This window comes from Ammospiza caudacuta, chromosome 3 (genome assembly GCF_027887145.1).
Source record: "Ammospiza caudacuta isolate bAmmCau1 chromosome 3, bAmmCau1.pri, whole genome shotgun sequence".
NCBI lineage: Eukaryota > Metazoa > Chordata > Aves > Passeriformes > Passerellidae > Ammospiza > Ammospiza caudacuta.
This window is the reverse complement of record NC_080595.1, coordinates 52,977,006-52,998,796: the sequence shown is the minus strand read 5'-3', so window position 1 is coordinate 52,998,796 and position 21,791 is coordinate 52,977,006. Positions and strand designations below refer to the sequence as shown.

Sequence of the window (21,791 nt, the reverse complement as noted above, 5' to 3'; positions counted from 1 at the left end):
TCCTGCAGATGATCTTTCCATTTCAAGGAAGATGATTTCTGGCTGGACAGTGTTAGAGGGATTTATGCTGTTTTGCAGAGGGAGGGCTTGAGGCTGCACAGCTGCCAGCCTAAAACCTTTCTAGATCTACTACTGGACATTCACTTAAAATTAAGCATCAGCACCACCCTCCCCCAGCAAAGATTAGGAACAAAAAATGCCAAGTAGGAAATGTTCAGGGTGAAGAGAGAATTGTGGTGATTCTGATTAAAATCAAAATCAAACTCTCCCCCATCCCATTCTAGGATTTCAGAAAATTTTCCAGCAAACATCTGCCTCCAGTTTCCTCTTTGTTTATTCAGTCATCAATTATCAAGAGACTTTGTTTTGTCTCAAAGAGCTGCACAATTTGAAGCAACTGTGGTATCTGAGATGGTTCTGCCTAAACAAAACACAGATTCCCTTTGGCACAGAGAAACTGGTTTGGATTAAAATAAAAATATCCAAAACCAACAGCATTTTCCCTGTAAACTGTTCTTAGGGCTATTATAATGTCATTTTCCCCCATGAAACAAATACACAGATTTCAAAAGCCTTGAGTCTTGTTCTCAAACAGCAGAAAATAAATGAGATTTGACATCATGATTTATTCCATTCCTTTTTTTTAAGAAAAGTGAAATATGTTAATAATTAAAGTAATGCAAATTTGCATTCTTCTGGTTTCTTAAGTATTATGACATGCACTTGCCTCAAGAGCCCTCCAGGACAAATGTACAATGGCAGCAATTGCACTTGTGCCTTTAATGTGGTAGCTCCCTGGACATATTATTACCTGTGATAGTGGATTAATGTCTGCTGTTACACTCCCTGCTGATAACAAGAAATCACAATGAGGCATCTGCCATTCATCTTCCCTCTCCAGCAGAACTCTGTCAGTGACTGCCATTGTTGTTACACCATGCAGCTGCTAGCTGGGGACCCGAATAATTTATGCTACTCCTTAACTTACATCAACATCATCACAACTCTTTCCACAGGAGAAGTTCCATGGTGATTTTAATTGAATATTTACAGAGTGTCTGGGTGTTTTGGCAACCCTATTTGAGGTTTACAAAGCAAAGCCAAATAATACCAGTTTAACAATGATTTTTTTTTCTGCAGATACTGCCCCAAGTCTGTAAATATAAAAACTTCAGATACCAATAGTTAAAGAAATTAAGTTCCATTAGAAAATCTTCACAGGGCAGTTAGAGCTGAGAAAAGTAAAATTTCTCTCTTTCTTAAACAATGACCCTTCTCTTGACAAATTTCTGTCTCAACCATCAAGGTTCCAGAGCATTCTAGGACTTAACAGTCATGTATCTCAACTATAAATTTGTCTTTCTACTTTTGTAGAAATCTGAAATATAGCTCATGGGGTGGAAATGCACAGGCTTCTTTTTAAGGGTATGTTCATACATTATTTATTAACAAAAGATATAATAGTGTATATAAATAAATATATGTATGGGTTATCTTTACATATTGTTATCTAATGAAAAGACACTGAAAGTAACTGCCCCTTCTTCTGTCAGCAGGATAATATTCTTCTTGATATGAACATGTTATACATTTCTGCTGTCAGTTTATTGCACTATTTTCAGATGGAGAAATCAATTCTAGTCCACTAATCCTTGCTTTCTTCTAATTCTACTAATAAAGCGTATGATCCCAGTATTTCTGAGTCCTTTCATTAGCAATCTCCTTTATGAAATGAGAAGATATCTCAATTATAATTTGTCCTATATATGCATGAATAAAATGTGAAGATCTCATTATTGTATGTTAATAAACAAAGCTTTGCAATATGAATAATTCCTTTGAATTAAGTGCTAAATTAAATTTGCTCTTCATAATCTATAAGCTCAGTGTAAAATCTTGACCTAGACTTAAAAATCATTTTACCTTATGTTTCAAAAAGGACAAATTTCTCATTGGACTAAATCACTTTTGCCATTCCCCATAAACCTTTCATATGAGTGTATAAAACAAATATCTGATAAAGTTGTAGGTTGCATGCACCAATTGATGGCTTGTGTACTTGAAGTAGGCAAACGACAAACACACGCTTACAACTTGTCATAAATTATGAATTTTATACATCCTAAACATCCTCAGTTAAATCTTAACTGAGCTGAATGGTCCTGAAGGTAGGATGTGGCTACAGAAGTCTGCATGTTAGAGCAACTGCTGGGTTGAAGTCCCAATGGGTGTTGATCTCTGGCAAGGTTTAGAGAAGCAGGAGCACAAGAAGAGCAAATTGGCTGAGTTAAACAGCCACAGCAGAGGCCCCCAGGTCTGCACTGTGTGTGCTTTGGAGGATTTTGCTTGCACTACTTCTAATCTATGTCCCTGGATTAGATGTCTAGGAGCAGCCAGAATGCACTAGAAGTGCTTCCAGAGCACAGTCCTTGCTCTATTACATGTGAAAGTTGCCCAGTTTGTCTATTCCCAGACTGCTTCATCAGGCAAAGCAGAATTTGCAGCATGTTGGGAGAGGATTTCAAGAACACACTCCTGAGATCATCTAAAGCACTAATGTGTACACTTTCTTTACAAAAATAAGCTATGGAGTACTCTCCATTAAAAAAATTACTGTGAGTTGATATTCACATTATTATGAAAATCAAAACCATATTTGACACATTAATGGCAGAATTTAGTCTTCATGTCTAAAAATTTCACCATACAGTCAAATTTTCTTCCCATAGGACAGCATGCTGGATCCCTGAAGCATTTGAAAAACCCTTTGTCATGTTTTCAATTTACTTTATTCAACTCAAATTCAGGAGCTATTCAGATGTCAGAAAAGGTCCTGCAGCTATGTCAAAGGGAGAGAGAGAGAAATTAAGACTTCCCAAAAGCAATGAGGAAAAGAATTCAGTTAATAAAAACAATTTCCCACAAATACTTCTCTACAAATATCCTGAAAACTTGAGACTTGATTTTATGTTTAAAAAAAAAATTAAATCTTGCAGATGAGGTTGATAAGCCTATTTTTCTATTATTCCCTCCATTTTAAACCTGAGACCTTTGAACACCATGTTCAATGGTGAAAAACAAGGAGTAAGATTATTCTCCTCCAATTGCTCTCATCCAGACTTCACTTTCTTGAGGAGTCAGTGGGGAGAGTAGGATTCCTCAGACCAGTTTTAGACATCTAAGTCTGAAGAAAGCCCCTCTTTCCTGTTCTTTCCTGCTACAAAAGGGATGGTCAGATGATGGCTGTAGACTTTAATTTTTTTTTAATAGATGTTTATAGACATTCTGTTAGATGAATTGCATTCCAGCTGTCTTCAGCACTACTTCCTCTGCAGAGTGAGAAGAATGCCCTGTGAGGGAATTCCAGTAGGAGAACTCTCTGAACTTTTCTGTAAGAAATACATTAATTTCTTGGCATAGCCAGCTACGATTCAGAAATTCCATTTCTTGTTGCTAAATAGAATTTCCATCATTTACTACCAATATTCACAGTCACACTCCATGATTTCATAAGCCCAGAGCCTCAAGTGTTTGGATCAGTTCAGTGCTTGAGCATGCACAGTGCTAGACACTGTGACTGACCCTGACATGCAAACTCATTTCAATCTACTAATTTTTTGGCTGCAGTGAGAGTATGTAAATACATGCCTAAGTAGTTTGATGATCAACAGGTGAGCTAAGAAAACAACTTAATGCCTTAAGAAGTATGAGATGTACAAGAAGACAGCAGATTATAATTAGAAATTATATTTTAATATTAAAAAAATTTAAAAAGGAAAAGGAAGCTAAAGCCATCAAGGAAAACTACTTGCCCAGATAACCAGGCAAAAGAACATCAGGGTTTTTATTTGGTAGCTTTATTTTTTATACTAGAAGTGAAAAAAATTCCTACAAATATTACACTGCCAATTCTCAGTAACAATGAGAAAATTAACAACATTCAAAACAGAAAAAAATGTTTAGCTCCAGAATATGAGACATTCTTATAATACAGAGCAGAGAAGAATACAGGAAAATGCCTTCTTAATCTAGGAAATTTATGAGCATGTACAGTCAGGAACTGAGTGCTTGAAAGCACAGGAATTCCATGGCGTTCTCACATATTAATCACTCTTACTAAGGGTAGCTACACAATAATCTGTAGGACATTGCAGAGACAGTGAAATTCCAAGGTATCACCAAGTAATAATTAAAGAAGCAAAGATTAATTGCTGGAGATGAGCTCAAACCACAAATTATAAATCTGAACATTTTAAATCTAATTTTGAAAAGTTTAGCTCTGGAGATTTTATGCTATCATGAAGGGATGGCTGATGTAAAACTATGAATAAGTGTTTTCTTCTTCAATTTGGAGATTCTTTTCCCCCTCCCCATCTTTTGAGAGAACATTATTATAGCAGTGTGGTTAGTCACAGCAATTTTCTGTACAGCAAGTACTTTGGGTGAACACAACCCACTCACAGCACTTTGGACGAAGAAGATGGGAAACTACGTGAATGCAGTCCGTGCTTGGGCACGAGGTTAGGCATGAGGAAAAATCAAACTGTGAGGAAGCACAGTGAATAGGCACTTGAAATCTATTTTCCAACAGGGGATCAGCAATAACTCATGTGACAAATACCATGAAACAACATATGAGATAATCTTAAGTAAATCAATCAAGCCACTGTTCCTCTGCTTTTCTAAGAAGTACTTAGTTAAAAAAAAAGAAAAAGGAAATGTCTGTGAAACAAAATTCAGGATTCTCCTTGTCTTACATGTGTGTGCTCCCCCAGATGTGGGGGGCTATTTCCTTCCTCCTGGAGCCATAGCCAGCATTTGTCCTTGTGCGGGGTCAATAGAGGGAACAGAGTGCACTTAATCCCAACCTGTGTTGCTTTTATTTTGATAGGTAAGAAAAAAAGTGAGTGTTGTGAGGTTTAACTATCTTAGGATGATGAAAGTTCAGAATTAAAAGGTTAACCTCTCACTAGATTATTACATAAACGGGCAGCAGAATGGAACCCATCTGTTTGCAACATGCTTTGGACAAAAAGGAAGACACTTGACAGACTTTGCAGGTATTTGTAGACATGCTTTGAGTGCAACTTCTGGATAGGACTTGGAAACCTGTAGCTATTGCCTAAATTCTCAGGCAAGTCAAAAAGCCTTTTTGATAGAAAGACAAGCTGAAGAGTCAGGGGTTTGGGGTATCTCTAGTTGTGAGACTGGAGGGTTTTTTTAATCATCTCTTGAGGTTTTGAATCTCAGCTGGATCTCCTGGTCCAAATGAATGGCTTTTGCAGGTGTGGGCAACACAGTAACACTCTCTTCTCCAGAAAGCCATGGCGCTGTGCTTACATTATATAGATGCTGCCAAATCCTCATTACTGCATTCTCTACAAGTGCCCTGACTTCCATCTCTTTCCTGTAACAGGTTCAGACATAGGATACAACTAGATATGATTCAAGTCAATGTTTATGCAATAGAAAACCAAGAACCCTAAATTAAATTTTGCAAAGTGTTTTATGCACGTGCTCAAAAGGACAAGGCCAGTTTTTGTCTCCTTCAGCACCTTTCTAAAAGGTAGAATGCTGCAAGAGAAGTAGTTTCAGTCTGACCTGATCTACAGTACAGAACAGGATAAACAGGTGGTCACTGTCACTCAACTACCAGCCTATATAATTACCTAAAATAGATCAAAATTACTTGAATAATAAGATATTATTAGAGAGCTGCTCTTAAAAATATTCTTAGGGCATCAGAATTTTTTTTTTTTTACTGGATTCTTATCCAAAGTAATCAAATAGTCATGAAAGTAAAGCTGGATTTGATATTTACATTTTTGAGGTTTTAGGCAAAAAACTTATCATAGTAAAGACAAAGAGTTCCTACTTGTTTAGCCTGAGACTGTAACACAGTGATGAAGTGGCACAATGATGGTGTGTGTGCCCCACAAAGCTCTTGACAAAGGAGTTGCTGTTGTGGCCTCATGCCCAATGGTTTGCCACTTGCTGTCTCCAAGCAACACTCCCATTGGAGCGGCAGCCTGGCATCTCAGCCTTCCACATCACCACTTGGTGACAGCCCAAGTCTAGTCTGCTCTGTGCCACTGTGGCCAACAAGTCACGGGAATTCTCGGAGAAAACAGGTGAGATTTAGAAAATGCATTTCAGGAAGATACAGTCAGCTCGGGAGGAGTTGACATGAAGGAGCAATAAGCCTCTGTTTCAGTGGTGGTAATGACACAGAGAACCCAATTTTTAAAATTCATTTACAAGCTAAATAGTTGCAGTATCAGGAGTAGAGTCTTGTTTTTAAATTGTATTAGTATTTTGGAATGCTATTTTAGAGGAAAAAGGCACAAGTGTTAGAAGTTATTTGAAAATAACTGCTCAATTGGGTGGAAGAACTGCAGTCCCATAGGTCCTGTCTACACAATCCTGTTCTCATCATAATAAATATTCTCATCAGAATAAATTGTTGGTAGAGAGTGGCAGTTGGAAATATAAAATGTAAGTGAAAAACCTGAAGCATTGACTTATATGTTAAATTTTGAATTTATCTACATGAACAGGATATCAAAAGGAGACATGGTGTTTATCTTTCTGTATGCATTCACACCATTGCTTTATAAATGGAAAAAACCTGCTTCTCTTCATCCTGTGTTGCAAGCTGCTCATGGAATAGAAGGCTATCTTTTTGTAGCAGACATCCTAAGCCTCTCCCTTCCGACAGCTATGAATTTCTGAGTATTCTGATGGGCACCGTAGCAACAAGCATGGGTTTCTTCCTAGCCACTGTAGATTGTAGGCCTTTTCCCAACATATATACATTGCCTAATTTCACAAAAATTAATTCATGTGTTTATTTGTATCTCATTTGCACAGATTGAATACTAAGTCTGCATAAGGTCAAGTGCAGGTGTAAGTCTTCGAGTGACTGGGATATAAATAGTCCATATATTTGGCTATTTAGAACACCATTGCTTATGCATGACTATCAGTTGCAGCAGAAATTTTGAATGTGCAAGAGATATAGGGTCACATTTCAAATGATGTCAGTGAGGGCTCCAGGAATGGCTCACAGGTTCTTTGTCAGTGCAGAACCATTTGACTACATGCCTCATTTCTTTTTCTCCCTTTGCTGCAGGGCAAGTTGACACATTTAATTACTCTTCAGTATTTTTTACCCATTAAGTTATTTGGTTATTTACCTGGTCAAGTTTTGCATAGCTACAATCGATTTTTTTCCTGCCACGAGTGAAGGTGCCTTCAATGGTTATATAAGGCAGGGACCAGCCAGCCAGAGCCTTGCCAGTACCCCTCTCCCCTGGCTTTCAACACAGTTGTTATTCCAGTAATGTCTCTCTCTCTCAAGCTGTGGTTGCCAACTCTGTTCAAATGTGTGGTGGTTTCCTGCTGTGGGCAAAGAGCCACCAAGACTGAAGCTGGATCCACGAAACTAATTTCATGGCTAAATGCCGATTCGTTTACCCGTAACTCTTCATAGGCAATAAATGGTGGAAGTATGCAATAAAACCCACTTTTTTGGGGAGATGAGGGACATAGACACCTCTCTGTGCTGGAATATGAAAAAGTTTGCTGCCTCAAAGCAACAAAGTTAAGGGCTAGTAGTCTGGAGAATAAAAAAAAAAGGTGGCACTACCTCAAGTTTTAGAAAATAATTGGATTTTTTGTTGTTGTTTTTGATTAATTTTAAACAGCTATTTGTGAGGAAACTGCTTTTATTCCAAGCAAGATTCATCTGTCTGCTTTTGCAAGGATTAAGTCTGCACCAAATGGGAAACAAAACTCAGCCACATCATTCCTGTCTGCGTGGAATTTACAGTAATGAAAAGAAAGCACCTCAGCCTTTTGCCATGGGGCATCTGGAAGGCTTGTGATTTAATCTTACTAACCAGCTCCTTAAGGAGGGCAATTCACATTTCCCCTGGAAGGATCTCTGCAGACAGCAGAGTTGGCCAACAAGAGATGTGACCTCTTCCAAATCTTCCCAGCATTTCATTAAGGAGTAAAGGCAAAATCTGGTGGTGAAAGACTTCTTGCTGGAGTAACAAACGAAATAATTTGCACTTATCATCCATCCCCCTTACTACAGTATCATCCATCATGTTGAACAGATTAAAACCAAAGGGATAACTTAATTTTGTATGTGTTGTGATGAGTGCAACTACCTATTTTCTAAACAGCATATAAGGATAACCATATCTATTCTGTATAAACAGGTAATTATTTATATAAACAAAATTGCATATATACATAAATATATATATAAAAAATTGAAGTTTCTCTTCTAGTTGGCAGACCTTTTTTGCTTCTTAATCCTAGAGCCAGCTATGGGAACTCATTTTTTCCAGGACAGATTCTTAAAACTCAGTGCTCTGCCATGTAGAGGTTACTGAATTAACTTTGTTAACTGAGCTAGTTAAGGAAGTAAGATCTGGTTAAGTTGCCTTAACTTTGGACTCTTACAGGCTTGTATACAATCTTTCCCAGCAGAGTTAATTAGCTTAGGCATCCAACCAGCAATTTTCACAGCAAACTAAACCAATTATCTCTGCATGATATGATACTGTGTCATGTCTGAGCCCAGAATATGTCTGTCTGCATATGGGAAAAATTAACTTCAGGTTGTGCCATTGAAAATAGCAGTGGGTGCTCTAGGGAGAGGGATAGTTCCCTTCTGCCTTTCATAATATGAATCTCTAGACTGATAACTGGTAAATGTACTCACTATTGGTCAAAATCTCTGACTGATAGTGAGTACATTTTATAATCTCAATTTTTGTGCTAGCTATGATTTTTTAGAGTCAAAATCATTAAAGGTAAATGAGGAGCCCAGGGTTCTAACTTCCAGAATTCAGCACAAAGCAAACATTTTCTGACACCCTGTTCAGCATTATCAGGGAATTTTTTCATAGCCAAGTGCCCTCACTAACTTGATAACAGTTCCAATTTAAGGAGAAGAGTTCAGATTTTCTTCCTTGCCCTGGAAGATCTTGCTGATGATCTGCCATTGTCTCCCGACAGACTTGGAGATTCAAGGGAAACCTCTGATAACACACTTCTATTGACAGTGTAATAGTTTCATTACTTATATTACTGTAGAACTTCAGCTTCTCATTGTACTTATAAATTTATTCTTCTTTTTCCTAAGTAAGGAACCACTTATCTTCCCATTTCTTGAAGCACAATGGATATGCAGGGTTCAAAGTATTATCCAATGCCACACTCAAGAAAGCTGTGATATATTTAGGATCTGAGCAATTTGGATCTTCAATGGGCTAAGGTAGACCACTGACCAACATTCTTATCAAAGTTATCAAAGTTGTGTTGCTTTAACTGGTATAACACATTGTCCTGGCTTTGACTGGGATGGAGTTAATTTTATTCTTTGTAACTGATACGGTGCTGTGCTTTTAATTTACTATGATAAAGTTGTTGATAACACACTGATGCTATAGTTTTTGTTCAGTAGAGCTTGCTCTAAGTAAAGTACTTTGTGTTTTCCTGTACTTTGACTGTGAGCAGGTGTACTGAACTTGCCAAAAGGATATTCCATATCATACAGCATCATGATGATCCGGAAATAAACTTGTGTTTCTGTGTGTGTGTGGGGGGTGTTGGCTGGGAGCTGCCAATCACTTTGGTCAGCAGGTGGTGAGCAGTTGTATTGTGCATCACTTGTTTCTCTTGGGTTTTATTCCTCTCTCTCTTTTTCATTACCACCATTATTATTGTTATCGTTGTATTTTGTTTCCATTATTCAACTGTTCCTGTCTCAACCCAGAAGTTATACTTTTTTCTGATTCAGCTCCCACTGCGAGGCAAAGTGAGTGAGTGGCTGCATGTTGCTTAGTTGCCAGCTGGAATTAAATCATGACAGATAAAAGTGTAAAGAGACAAGCACAATATGAAAAATAAGAGGGAGAACATAATTTTCTCTAATGACTTTAGTGCAGATAATTACACTAACACTGAACATATCCTGGTCAGAGCATGTAGCTGTTATCTTTTATATCCTCAGGAAACACTGCTAAGTGACCATTTAATTTTGTTATTTTTTACACTTCAATTATAAATATCCATCACTCTGATACTGAAAGATGAAGCATTAAGCTTATTCTATGCTCTTAATCTCAGGCTGAGTGGTATCTAGTCAGTGCCTTGAAAAGTTATCTAACTTCACTCTAGGCATTGTAAGCATTTTGGCATTTTAAATCTATTATTTACTATTTTCTAGCAGAAAGCAGGATTTTTACTGCAAACCCCTCTTCCTCAACCATTACAGTAAAAGAACTTCATACACATAATCCATGTTATCTAAAGGAAGGTGGACTCAGTGGCAAGCCTGGCATTACTTCTAAAAAACTAAATTTGAAGCTAGCCCAGAACCAGTAGTATAAAGCAGATGCAGACATTTTCTGACAAAACCAGCTACTGCCATTTTAGAGTACAGCTCAATAATGTGCAGTTTCAAATATGGACTGATCTTGCATCAAAGATCCCTTAAGAAATACAGTCAGTACTCCAGTCTCCTGTGTTTCTTCTCTTGCTAGGGTAATTATCCTCTTGCAGTTGCTGGGACTTGCCCTCTAGATTTCTGTCAGCACTGTGTCACAGCTACATTACATGGCAGCACGACAGTTTCAGCATATTTCAAAGACAGAGCAGCCAAGAAAGAAGGACGCCTCTGAAGGCACGCTGTGCTTTGTTCACTGGTTATACCCACAGACAATAATAATGTCATCTTTGCATTGATCAGTGGCAATCTGTGTTACATTCTCTTGAAAATTCAACTCCTTGTAAAATATGAGACTGGGCACTGAATGGCATGTCCAACACAAAGTCTTAGGTCTTCTTGGCTGCACAGTTTCTGGTTTCTGCTCTTCCCTACAAGTTCAGTATGAAAGGAAAGGTGTCCAGAGTGGACACCCTCTGGCTTTACAGCACTGCCAGAACCACAGAGATTTTTGTGACAAATTGAGACAATAGAGCTTGTCTCCAGCAGTCACTCTCAGAGAAACCACAGTTTCTGCTCTGTTTGTACTTGTTAGTTTCTTCTTTCCACACCTCTTACAGACCCAGTTCTGGAATATACAAATTGCGCTTAGAATAGTTTCAGTTCTGTACGTGATTTGGAATTCCTTGGGGTGAAATGAAAATTCTATGTTATATATGACACTACAGTCCTTAATTTGTTAGCAACATTGAAAAATAACAATAGCAGGCGAAATATATACAGGCAAAGTAACACAAGAGCTGTAACCTCTGAGAATCAGTTATGGCTTTGGCATGTGCTCTTGGAGTCATTTTTACATTCCTAGCAGTTTCCTTACACAGCACAGCATATGTTCTCATTCTTGTACATGTATATACTACAAGACATAGATAAGAGCACATGTAATGGAAACAAGATCTTGTTCTTCTCACTTCTCCTAAAGAACTGCTTGCACTAAGAGGTATGTCAAACTCCCACTTTTGGACTCACTCGTTCTAAAACTGCCAAATGAAATGATGAACCAACCCATTCAGAAGGACTTTTTTTGTTCTCCTCTCTCCCATCCCCCATTCTTCCCCTAATGCATAATAACATTTCCATGGATATAACTTCCTTAGAACTAGAGTATTAGGAACTCAATTGTATTTACACTGTAGATTATAATTGCCATGATAAAGGATCACAAGTGTATCTTTTTTTGTCAGCTTGTTCCATTAAGGACTCCTAACCATGGATCATTGATGTAACAGATCATTATGGCCCATTGTGTCAGTTCATCTATTGGGATCTGTGCACTACAAGCATGACAGATTTTCTCTGCAGCAATTATAGTCTGTTGTGACAATAGGATTTAATGAATCTAAACAACAAACCACATAATCTGTTATTACAGAGCACAGCTATGCACCCAGATGGGAATTAAGTTCCTCGACATTGCCAGTTGCAGTTTTAAAAATTGTGTCTATTTCAGTCTTCACTTTATTAGATGCAATACTCTAATTTACAGCATATATTTATCTCTTCCTTAGCAGGTCAAAGGTCTTCAGAATTTAAGGCATAATCCTGGAAGTGTTCTGTGAAGTCATTTTTTTTCCAAGTAAACATTATCTCTTAGGTTTTTAGACACTTACTCCCTGCCTTTCACTGTGATACTAGCCATGCTATTAATGATTCAGTACTAGCATTGTAGGTGAAACACACAACCACAATGAAATTGGTCACAGAAATTAGTGAAACATAGCAGAATATTTCTGCATTGTTTCTAAAGAATAGGCACTTCTAATATGAATTTCTACAAAGTTACCCCAGTGCAAATATGTAAAATCACATTGACTGAAATTTCCATGACTGATGCAGCTGAAGGTCTGCTTTAGAGACTTTTGATACATGCTTGTGGAATTAATACTGTCTTTAGAAGTACAGATTTTCAGCTTTTGAATATGAGTTCTGGACTTCAGCTCATCAGAGCTTCCAATTACAGTGTTGGTACTGCTATATTTTCATCTATGCATATAGACACTACTGGAATATACGTGCTTTGTTTAAATAATTGAAAGTTCATTGCAAAGAATATATTCATAAGGACTAGATGTGGATGCGCTGTGTAAATGCCATTGTGGATCATCATGGTCATTATCATGTACTTTTAAGAAGAAATTCCCAATTAAACTTATTTCCATATCCATACACTTGAATAAAAAAAGGAAGAGATTCTTACCCTTACCTAGCATGCGCACACATTTGGCATTCTGGTCAGGACTATCAAATGAGATTTCTCCGCACCTCTGGGGAAAAAACAGATATATTTCATTAGTCTCAGTGATAAAACCCCTGTCCTCATCCTCTGATACCTCTCTTTATGCTTTGGAACTAAAGATGTTCAAGACTCATTGCAAAAACATAAAAAAGGAAAGCCTTTGCAAGTAGCCAAAGTGTGAGAAAAAAATGGTTGTTGCAAATGTGTCAGTATGGGTCAACACTGTTCTCCAGGGTGTTTGCTGAGGAAAACTCTAGGTAATGTCTTACTGCCTTTGGATCTGTCTTAAGCTAAGACTGATGTCTGCCTCTATCATTGAGGATGATTGTGTCCCTGTATATTCCCAATCAAGGAACATCATTGGAGTTATGATCAGAATACAGAACTGTTACATTTTTAAACACAAGATATGATTTTTGAGTTTATGTAGACAGACCTGTCAGTTTAGCTGCCAGGACAAACATAACTGGTGTGGCTTATGGGTCTGATCCAGTTTCAATTAAAGACAATCAGTGGGCAGATCCCACTAACTTCAGTGGTGGTTTCTTTAGCTGCTACATAAAAGATTCAGTTTTGTATCACTACACTCAAAGCTCATGAGAGGGGCTTAAGGACGGCCTCAAATTTTCTAGGTAAAAGGGGTTTATACTTCCTTATCTACATACTTAAGGTTTTGGTATCCATGACCAAATGGGAATAAAAGCAGAGTGAGTAAAGTTTGGAAAAATAACTGAGAGCTGTCCATTTCCTCTCCACTTTCTTTCTCTCTCTTATGTACTGTCTCCTTTTCAGCACCCATGGTGAAATTGTTAGAACTGGGGTTTTTTTTGCTTTTTTCATTAAAAAGATGACATTGCAGCAAATATTAAAACCTACAAATCAGGTAAGTAAAAAACCTCAGAACATCAAAGAAAATGAAACACAGCAGCAGTTTCATAAATGAACAACACATTTGGAACTCACTATTGTTAAAAACTTTTCACCTCCCTCACACTGAAATAAACACAAATAAACAAACAAAAATCCCACACAGTCTTTTAATATATCATTACATCTAAAAAGAGCAAACAGATGCCTGTATTCACCTTCCTAGGTGGGAGCACATACTACAGAAACAATGAAAAAGAAAAACAACACCTTGCATTTCAAAGTTAATTTTACAAATGCTCTTATGCCAGCTCACTGTCAGGAGAAACAGAAACTTCATATTTATTCTTCTGAGAAAAATGCTAAAATATAGGCATGTTTTCACAGAAGTCTCCCAGCTGCTTCTTGTCAAGAAAGCATACTTAGACAAACACAGATGGTAGAAAGCACGTCAAAATTCACTGCCCACTTCACCCCTGGAATTATGGTGCTCTGTGAAAACCTTTGGTTATTTTTGATTCAGTCCCTCAGAGGTACTGTATATCCCAGACATATTTATATAAACATCACATTTCAAGCTGGCAAATGGTGTCTTAAAATATCTAACAATACTCACCAGTCCTAGCATTATGAAATTGGGAAAACAGCTAATGTTCCCCAGAGCCAAATAACATCACATGGGATCCATTGTAATGATGGATGAACTTCGAAAACTTCGCAAGTAAGATTCAGATAACTGTATACAAGTTCATAGCCTTATCTGAATTCCCTTTATGCCACAGAAGTGGTTGAAAATCATGTTACAACAGTCAGCCTAGGAGATTTTTCACTGCTACCACTTACAGCTGGAAATACCAGGAGAAAGAGCTTCTGCAGCAATTTCACTTCTGTTGCTAGTAAAAGTTCATAGGTACATGTCAGGGGAGTGAAAAATAAACTGTTACCAAACTGCTCAGAGTGTCAAAAAGGACCCGTTTAAAACCTGGATTTGTAAAATGGCACAGAAATACAGCAGGAACTCACTTTTGCTCATCCACAGAATAGGGTTGTTTGTGCATTTTTACTGTTAGCAAATGTTTTCCATGAACAAGAAGTGAGGAATGATTTCAAGATTTAATCTTTAGGATTAAACTGGGACTTTACCACAAGTACTATGCATTCCTTCCAGGGCTGGATAAGCTTCCTTGCCCTTTTCCTGGACTGGCTTACTTCCTTTTCCCATTTATGTTTGTTCCGCCTGCTTGTATATCATGGTTGGTACTGTGAGATGTGGCCAAAAGTCTCTCCAGACCCAATCCATTTCCAAACTAATCTTACAGCAGCTGCTCATTCCCTCCTGAAAATGTCTAAGTTGGCTATAAAGAATCTATCAGGGAAAAGAAATAGGAATTTGACATTAGATGCTGGTTATTCTACTTTTTCGTTTCAACCAGTCAGAAAGGAGAGAGAGAAGGAGGAATGACCTTGGGCATACCTGAGTTGGGATACTTTAAATCTCAGTTTGGGCTTCATGGCTGGGCCCAGTACAGTATTGGTTGGACTGGTTCTGCTATATGCAATCCTGGATGTTGCCTCTGTGAGTTTACAGAGGCAGCACTGCTGAAAATAATACCACCAGTGTTCAATTTCCCTGAACTGTGAGAGCCTTTGTTGTTGAAAATATTAAAAGAACTGTTGTGTTTTGAATTGGTCAGATTTAACAAGAAATGGGTAAATACAAGTAAAATTCAACCCTCCAAGTCGTCACTGTACATTCATATACTTTGAATAACTGAACTCTGGACTAGATCTTTTTTTTTTTCTTTTTGGAGCAAAGGAAAGCATAGGTGCTTTCAGTTAATATTTCAGTAATAGAGGTGCATTTTCACATAGAAGTACAGCCTGCAGCTCATTACATATGTGAATTTTTAAAATATTTATATTTATATAAGAAAATTAATTAATCAATTACCTACTCTCTACTCCCTTTTTTGAGATCAGATGCATGACATGATATTGAGCCTGTTACACAAGCTGCAATGTAGTAAACTAGAATGGAACTTACATGTCCCCATGGAAAAGACACTGAATCATGGAGCAGCTGAAAGTGGAGCTTAAAATAAAACAAAGTGAAAAATGAGAATAGGGACAAAAGGACATGGAATTCAGAAGAAATGTGGCATGAACTCAGGAAGATAAGTAAATTGGAGAGCTTGAAACCAGCCTGGATGACTCTGATGGCCCGGTACCACTTGTCAGCAAAGGGGAACCCCAAAAGGCACAGGCACCATCTTCTGCAGAGAGAGGCTCTGCTGGAGCAGGGCGCTCTCAGGCAAGGTGAGAGGGATGCTCACTCAGCAAGACACGATGAGGGGTGCACAGGAAGATGGGCAGCCATCTGCAAGAAGCCCTGTACCCAAACAGTGTAAGTAAAACTGCAACACAGCAGGGCATAACTAGCAGGAAAAAGCTCATGCAGAGAATGGATGGAAAATCTACTCTGGGTACTAATGCAGTAATGCATCTCAGGTTACTCCTCTGGTGTTACGTGATCATTCATAGGCTGGGTTTCCATTTCCAGCATGCCTGGGCTCACACCAGCTGCATTTGAGGATTTGAGATATGTGGCAATAAACAGGGTGTACATACCCCAGACAGAATATGCTCTTAGTTTTACCTATGGAAAAACTGGTTTTGAAGTCATGCTATTCAGCTTCTATCTGTATGATAAACTAATGCATTACTCATTTTAAGGAGGAAGATGCAAATCAAGTAATTGAAATAAATGGGTCTAAATCTTTTCTATGACAAAATTCAGCAATTAAATGTCTGAAAGTGTTTTTCATGAAAATTGCAGTAAGTGGCATGTTAATTTTCTACTTATTAAAGGCATATAATTAACACTGATCTAGCATTTAACTATTCTAATCTTGTTAGATTGTATAGTGTTTTTAAAATATAGTAGGAATTTTTCTGGCATGAAATTTGAACATGTGTAATTTTTGACCTTTTTAAGCTGCAGATAACCAAGTTCTTTAAAGCCAGTTTAAAAGGTTATTGGAGTAGGAACCATAATTACAGGCTTCTTCACTCTAATCTGTTTTGTTTTGCATGTCCTGAGTATGGTGCTCAACACATGTCTCTTCCAACATGGCAATAATCAGGAAGGTACTTGATGTACATGATCAACCAAACATGATAATAAATATTGGATCATTTTCTTTTTGCAGGAGGTGACAGGGATTATTGTACTGCCAAACAGAGGAGATGTGTTAACTGCACACTGATGGCACATTTTTAAAGGATCTATTGATTTCTTTTTTTAAAGTAACCTTCAGTTAGTATGCTTTGCTCTTATCAATAGTAGATGGAAGTAGATTCCATATAACAATATAGTGTGGTGAAAGAGCTTGCTCTTTCTTTCTTTCTTTCTTTCTTTCTTTCTTGAGTATCACATATAATTTCTTATTCCTTAGGAAAGTAGAATTAAAAGATATAAACACAACTGATTAAAGAAATTTAAGGCAGAGCAAAAAGCTTCTATGCTTTTATGAATAAATGGATATTCTCAGAGGCAAGAAAATGCTAGTCTTATTCCTATTTCTGTTTTCCTATTACATTCCTTTCTCCATTACCTGTAAAAAGTACATAAATCATGTTCTCTCATATGTAAAAACATCATTCTATTTGCCTAAGGATTACTGATGTAAAATCTGCTAGCGTGAAAAACAATGCTGCTTTGTAAGTCAGCAAACTTCCATAAAAACAACAGGCCACTCATAAATAGCTGAAATCTAGAGGCAGTATTTCAGAGAGTCAGGCCACATGCCTTTCATCTTCAGGCTGCATGGGAGGCCTTTTAAGGCTGACTCACTTGATAAACTATCAGAGCGCAGGAACTGTAGGATGTCCAAGGCATTGTGCTTCCCTTTCTGCCTCTCCTCTCTGGCGGGGACAAAAGGAAGTACGGAAGCTACAAAGACAGACTGGTGTGTAATGTCTCTTACCTGAAGCCTTTCTGCTATTACCTCCCCCAAAATAAAAGCCTTGTAATAACATCTGCTACTGATTAAATCAATTTTTATGCTAAACAAGGAAGTTCCCTACTGATACTCTGTAATCTTGAGATTCACTTAAATGTCAGATACTTCTGTGTTTTGCTGAATCTTTATCCATTGTTTTTTGTTGGCCTCAGCAAAGGAAATAAAACCATTGTTTTTATTTGTTTCGAGACAAAAGCTCATTTTCTCTATATCACACTATATTTTAACACATCCATATTTGATAAATTTTTTCTGAAGACAGTAATTGCAAAAGCTTACCCTATTCATGTGATCTGGAATTGATGACTCTGCATTATGTAATAATTAAACTTATCCTTTCTTACATGAAGCATGTATATAATGAATACAGCTTGAGAATTACATGTATAAACTTTCTCATTGGTAGCAAACACTATTAGAATCTTTCAGCTAATGAAATTCCCAAGATCTATAAAAAACTGTGATTGGTGTTACGTACTATTTCCCAAGGACTTAGTAACAGTTCCCATAATAATTATAGATAAAATCTTATACTCGCCTGAAAATTTAGACCTACATTAGGCAAGTTAAGGGTTTCACTAAACTGGGCTGAAAAAACTACACTTCCTTTGAACTGGCACATATTATGTCTATCTCCATCCACTCGCAACTATTGTGTAATCACAGCATACTGATGACAGCCTTTAAAATACTATTAGAAGCCAGAATGCTACATTTTTTGCTATTCAAATTGCTATTGTTACATTGCAACTATTGCAACTGTGCTGTATTTCACAGGGAAAGTTTCCAGCTTCCCTATTTAGTATCAGCATTGAGGCATTCTTAAACTGAAAATTCAGGTTCTATAAACACCTAGATGATTTTCTGCAGAGTTGAATAGCTATATCTGGGCAGACTTGTTCAGAGAGTTCATCCCTTTCCAAGTTTTCCCACTGAAAGGGAACATTTCTCTTCCCTCCAAGAAATTAAAGCATGTTGCTCAAGTAACATTTCAACACTGTCACTGCCAATCTCAAGCAGAACCCAGGCACTGCATTTCACTCTAGAATCTACCACGCTGTAGACCCTCAGCTAGTCTGAACAGAAGACACAGCAAACTAAGTAATTGCAACTAAATTGAGCAATAATTGCCAACCACCCATTGCTGCCAGTAGTCAGCATCTTGTTTGTGGGCTGAATAGCCCGAGGTGAACCTTTAGGCAGTTCATTTTATCACAAACCTGTGATTTAATATGGTTAAGAGTGGTTTGAAATGGATTAATGTTGCTGGAAAATGGATATAGCAGTTTAACTGCTTTGTTTTCTCCTTGAGTCAAGGGGAAAAAAAATTTAACGGCGTGTGACTTCATTAGGGAGGCGCCAGCAGCCCTGACCCCCATGGGAATCTGTCAGTGTTTTAATATGGCATCCCCTCTTTTCAGTGTTTATAACAGGGACACCAGGAGCCAAATCCAGAATTGCTAAGCAATAAAAATGTTGGGTTTTATTAAGCAGTAAGTTACAGTCGAGTGTGCATTAACGGGTGAGGCACAACTTTCAGGCATGTTCTGAAGGGGTGCCATCATCCAAGAAACATTAAAGAGCTGACTAGTTTTTTTACCCTCATGGGATGAATCTGTATTACAATTCATATTCTAGTTTACATTTAAGAATGTAAAACATCTGTAGATTACCTAATGGATCCTCCCACAACAGAAAGAGTTTTAAGTAGGAGGGAAGATGGGAGGAAAATATCAATATTAAGGAAAAGGCAAATATGTTCTCTCTATTTATTGTTGCTCTGAAGTGAAACATCAAAGTTCTTTATATTTAAAACATTTCCTGGACCACATAATTATCTTTCCTTCTCTGAACTGTAGAGCTGGACTGTTCTCCTAGTTGCTTTCCATGGTCACAGCCATTTTAACTTTTACTTTCTATTCAAATATGTAATGGGAGGAAAAGATGGGATTAATTTGTGAAAATTTAGGTCTCAATTTCAACCACGTTTTTGTCACACAATTCCCATCTGTCTACTGGATTAAAGCCTTGGAAGCACCAGCTGACACACCACACTCTGCAATAAGCAAAGGTCTGTGGGAGAATGAACCTCCTGAAAAGTCTCCTCAGGCTGTTCAGAGCAATGTGGGATGGATTTTGGCACCTGCTCGTTTGTGTGTGCCCACTGCATAGCGCATGGATTGCAAACAAAAGCACAGTCTCAGGAAGGACAGGAGGACTGAGTGCCAGTGAGTTGACGCAGGCATCTGCCTATCGTGACTGTCTGTGTCTCTGACGGCTTCCTGAGCAGCACCAGGCACCAGTGGCCACCTGCTTCTCAAGAGCTGGGCACTCCTGGCTCCCTAAAACATTGGAATGTACTGGGGCAGCCCTGTTTCACCCTTTTGAGGCTAAATTTTTAAGGAATAGGGGTTGGTGAGAACAACCCATGCCAAAAGCATACCAACAATTAAATAATGGGTTCACGAGTCCACCACTTTCATTCACTTTCTGGCACACTTAGGTAGCAGAACTGGCACTGGGCCAAAGAAACCACATAGGAGAGAGCTAGAAGCCATCAAACAAACCTGAAAACACATGTGGAAGGTCTTGTCAAGTTGACAGCTTCAGCAGAAGTGAAAACAGCACTTAGAGGCAGAAGGCAGGAAAATACTTTTCCCTCGTTCCTTGCTTGTGCACCACACAGTGCCTGGGTCTGAAAGTAGTTGGGTCTCAAGGACAGTTGCCAAAGGACTGCAGAATCTGCCATCTTGTTAAAAGGGACCTTTCCCCCATTCTCATTTCTCACTCTCCCTCTCGCTCTTTCCCTAAGGTAACTTTGCTGGCATCCATAGGGAACTGGGCAAATAAAATTTTGTATTTTATATTAAAAATAAAATATAAATTATAATATATAAAATATATATAATTTTGTACGAACAAAGTCCTTTCTGCAACACTTGGAGGCCCCATGATGCCCTGAAGAGACCCGGGCTCAATTTCTGTGTGAAGAGGACACCACCAAAGGATGGCCACCGGCCTGCTTTTGATTAGCTGTTCACATGATTTCAATGTGTCACAACATGAATAGCTCATGTCACACAGTATCTCCTGGGTTTATTGCCAACTTTCATTGAATTGACCCAATTTTCAGTTTTACTCCCAAATTTGCTCCTGGTTATGCTTTCCAAACATTTTGAGCTCTACTGCATTGTATTTATTTTTAAGCTCTTTTGCCACTATAAGCAATATTAATATATAAGTGCTACCTTCAATAGTTCTGCAAAATTGGCCCAATAACAAAATTTTGTGGGCACGTGTCCAGCATGTTACCAAACACTTACTGTAAAAATGGGCATCTATATAGCTTGTTAACACATGCTTCTACAGTCATAGCTATTCATTAGAAGTGCCTATTGCACTTATGTGTAATATTCATTGAGTATCTCCCTCACTGGGACATTCAAGAGCTCTCTGGATTCAATCCTGTGCCATGTGCTCTAAGATATCCTTGAGCAGGGAGGCTGGACCAGCTGTGACCCACTGTGGTGCCGACCCCTTCTGTGGTTCTGTGATACTCTTACATCACTGCAGTTTCGAAGAGGAAATCAAACCAAAAAATTGAGTGACCTTAACACTGAAAACATGGCTTTTGTAAACTCAAGTACAGCCAGCATACATCATGTTTCTATTTGCAGAACATATGGAGCTAAAAAACAGCAAGTGTTGTTTTGACAGGAAAAATTTGCATTTCAAAAATTGTCATATTAGACATCATGGAAGAACATCTTCTGTGTTAAAAGAAAGAGTCATTGGTACTAATGTCTCTTTGTCAACTTTCAAAGTGGGATTAATAACATCTGGAGCCATACAAATACCATTATATTATAAGGAAATACTTAGATGCTACTGCAGTAATCCCTGTGAACATATTTCAGATACAAAAAATCCACATTATTTTGACACACTAGCTACTGTTTCCAAGGTTGCAGTCTTTTGGAGTAATTCTAAAAAGACTAATTTTCTCCCTGAAAATAATTCCCAGAAGCAGAGTGTTTTGTTTTGTTTTGTTTTGTTTTGTTTTGTTTTGTTTTGTTTTATGTGTGGAACCATAAGTTCTAAATAGGTGCATTGCTGGCAAGTATTGCACAAAGCTGCTCTT

General features: G+C 37.9%; 1 protein-coding gene across 1 annotated transcript in view; it reads right to left on the bottom strand.

Moving 5' to 3' along the window:
* Positions 1-21,791, bottom strand: part of PDE7B (phosphodiesterase 7B) — a 170,427-nt gene that overhangs the window by 102,886 nt on the left and 45,750 nt on the right. Inside the window, exon 2 of the mRNA XM_058801586.1 lies at positions 12,729-12,789. Coding sequence (XP_058657569.1) covers positions 12,729-12,789 — 61 coding nt within the window. The remainder of the gene's footprint in view (positions 1-12,728; positions 12,790-21,791) is intronic.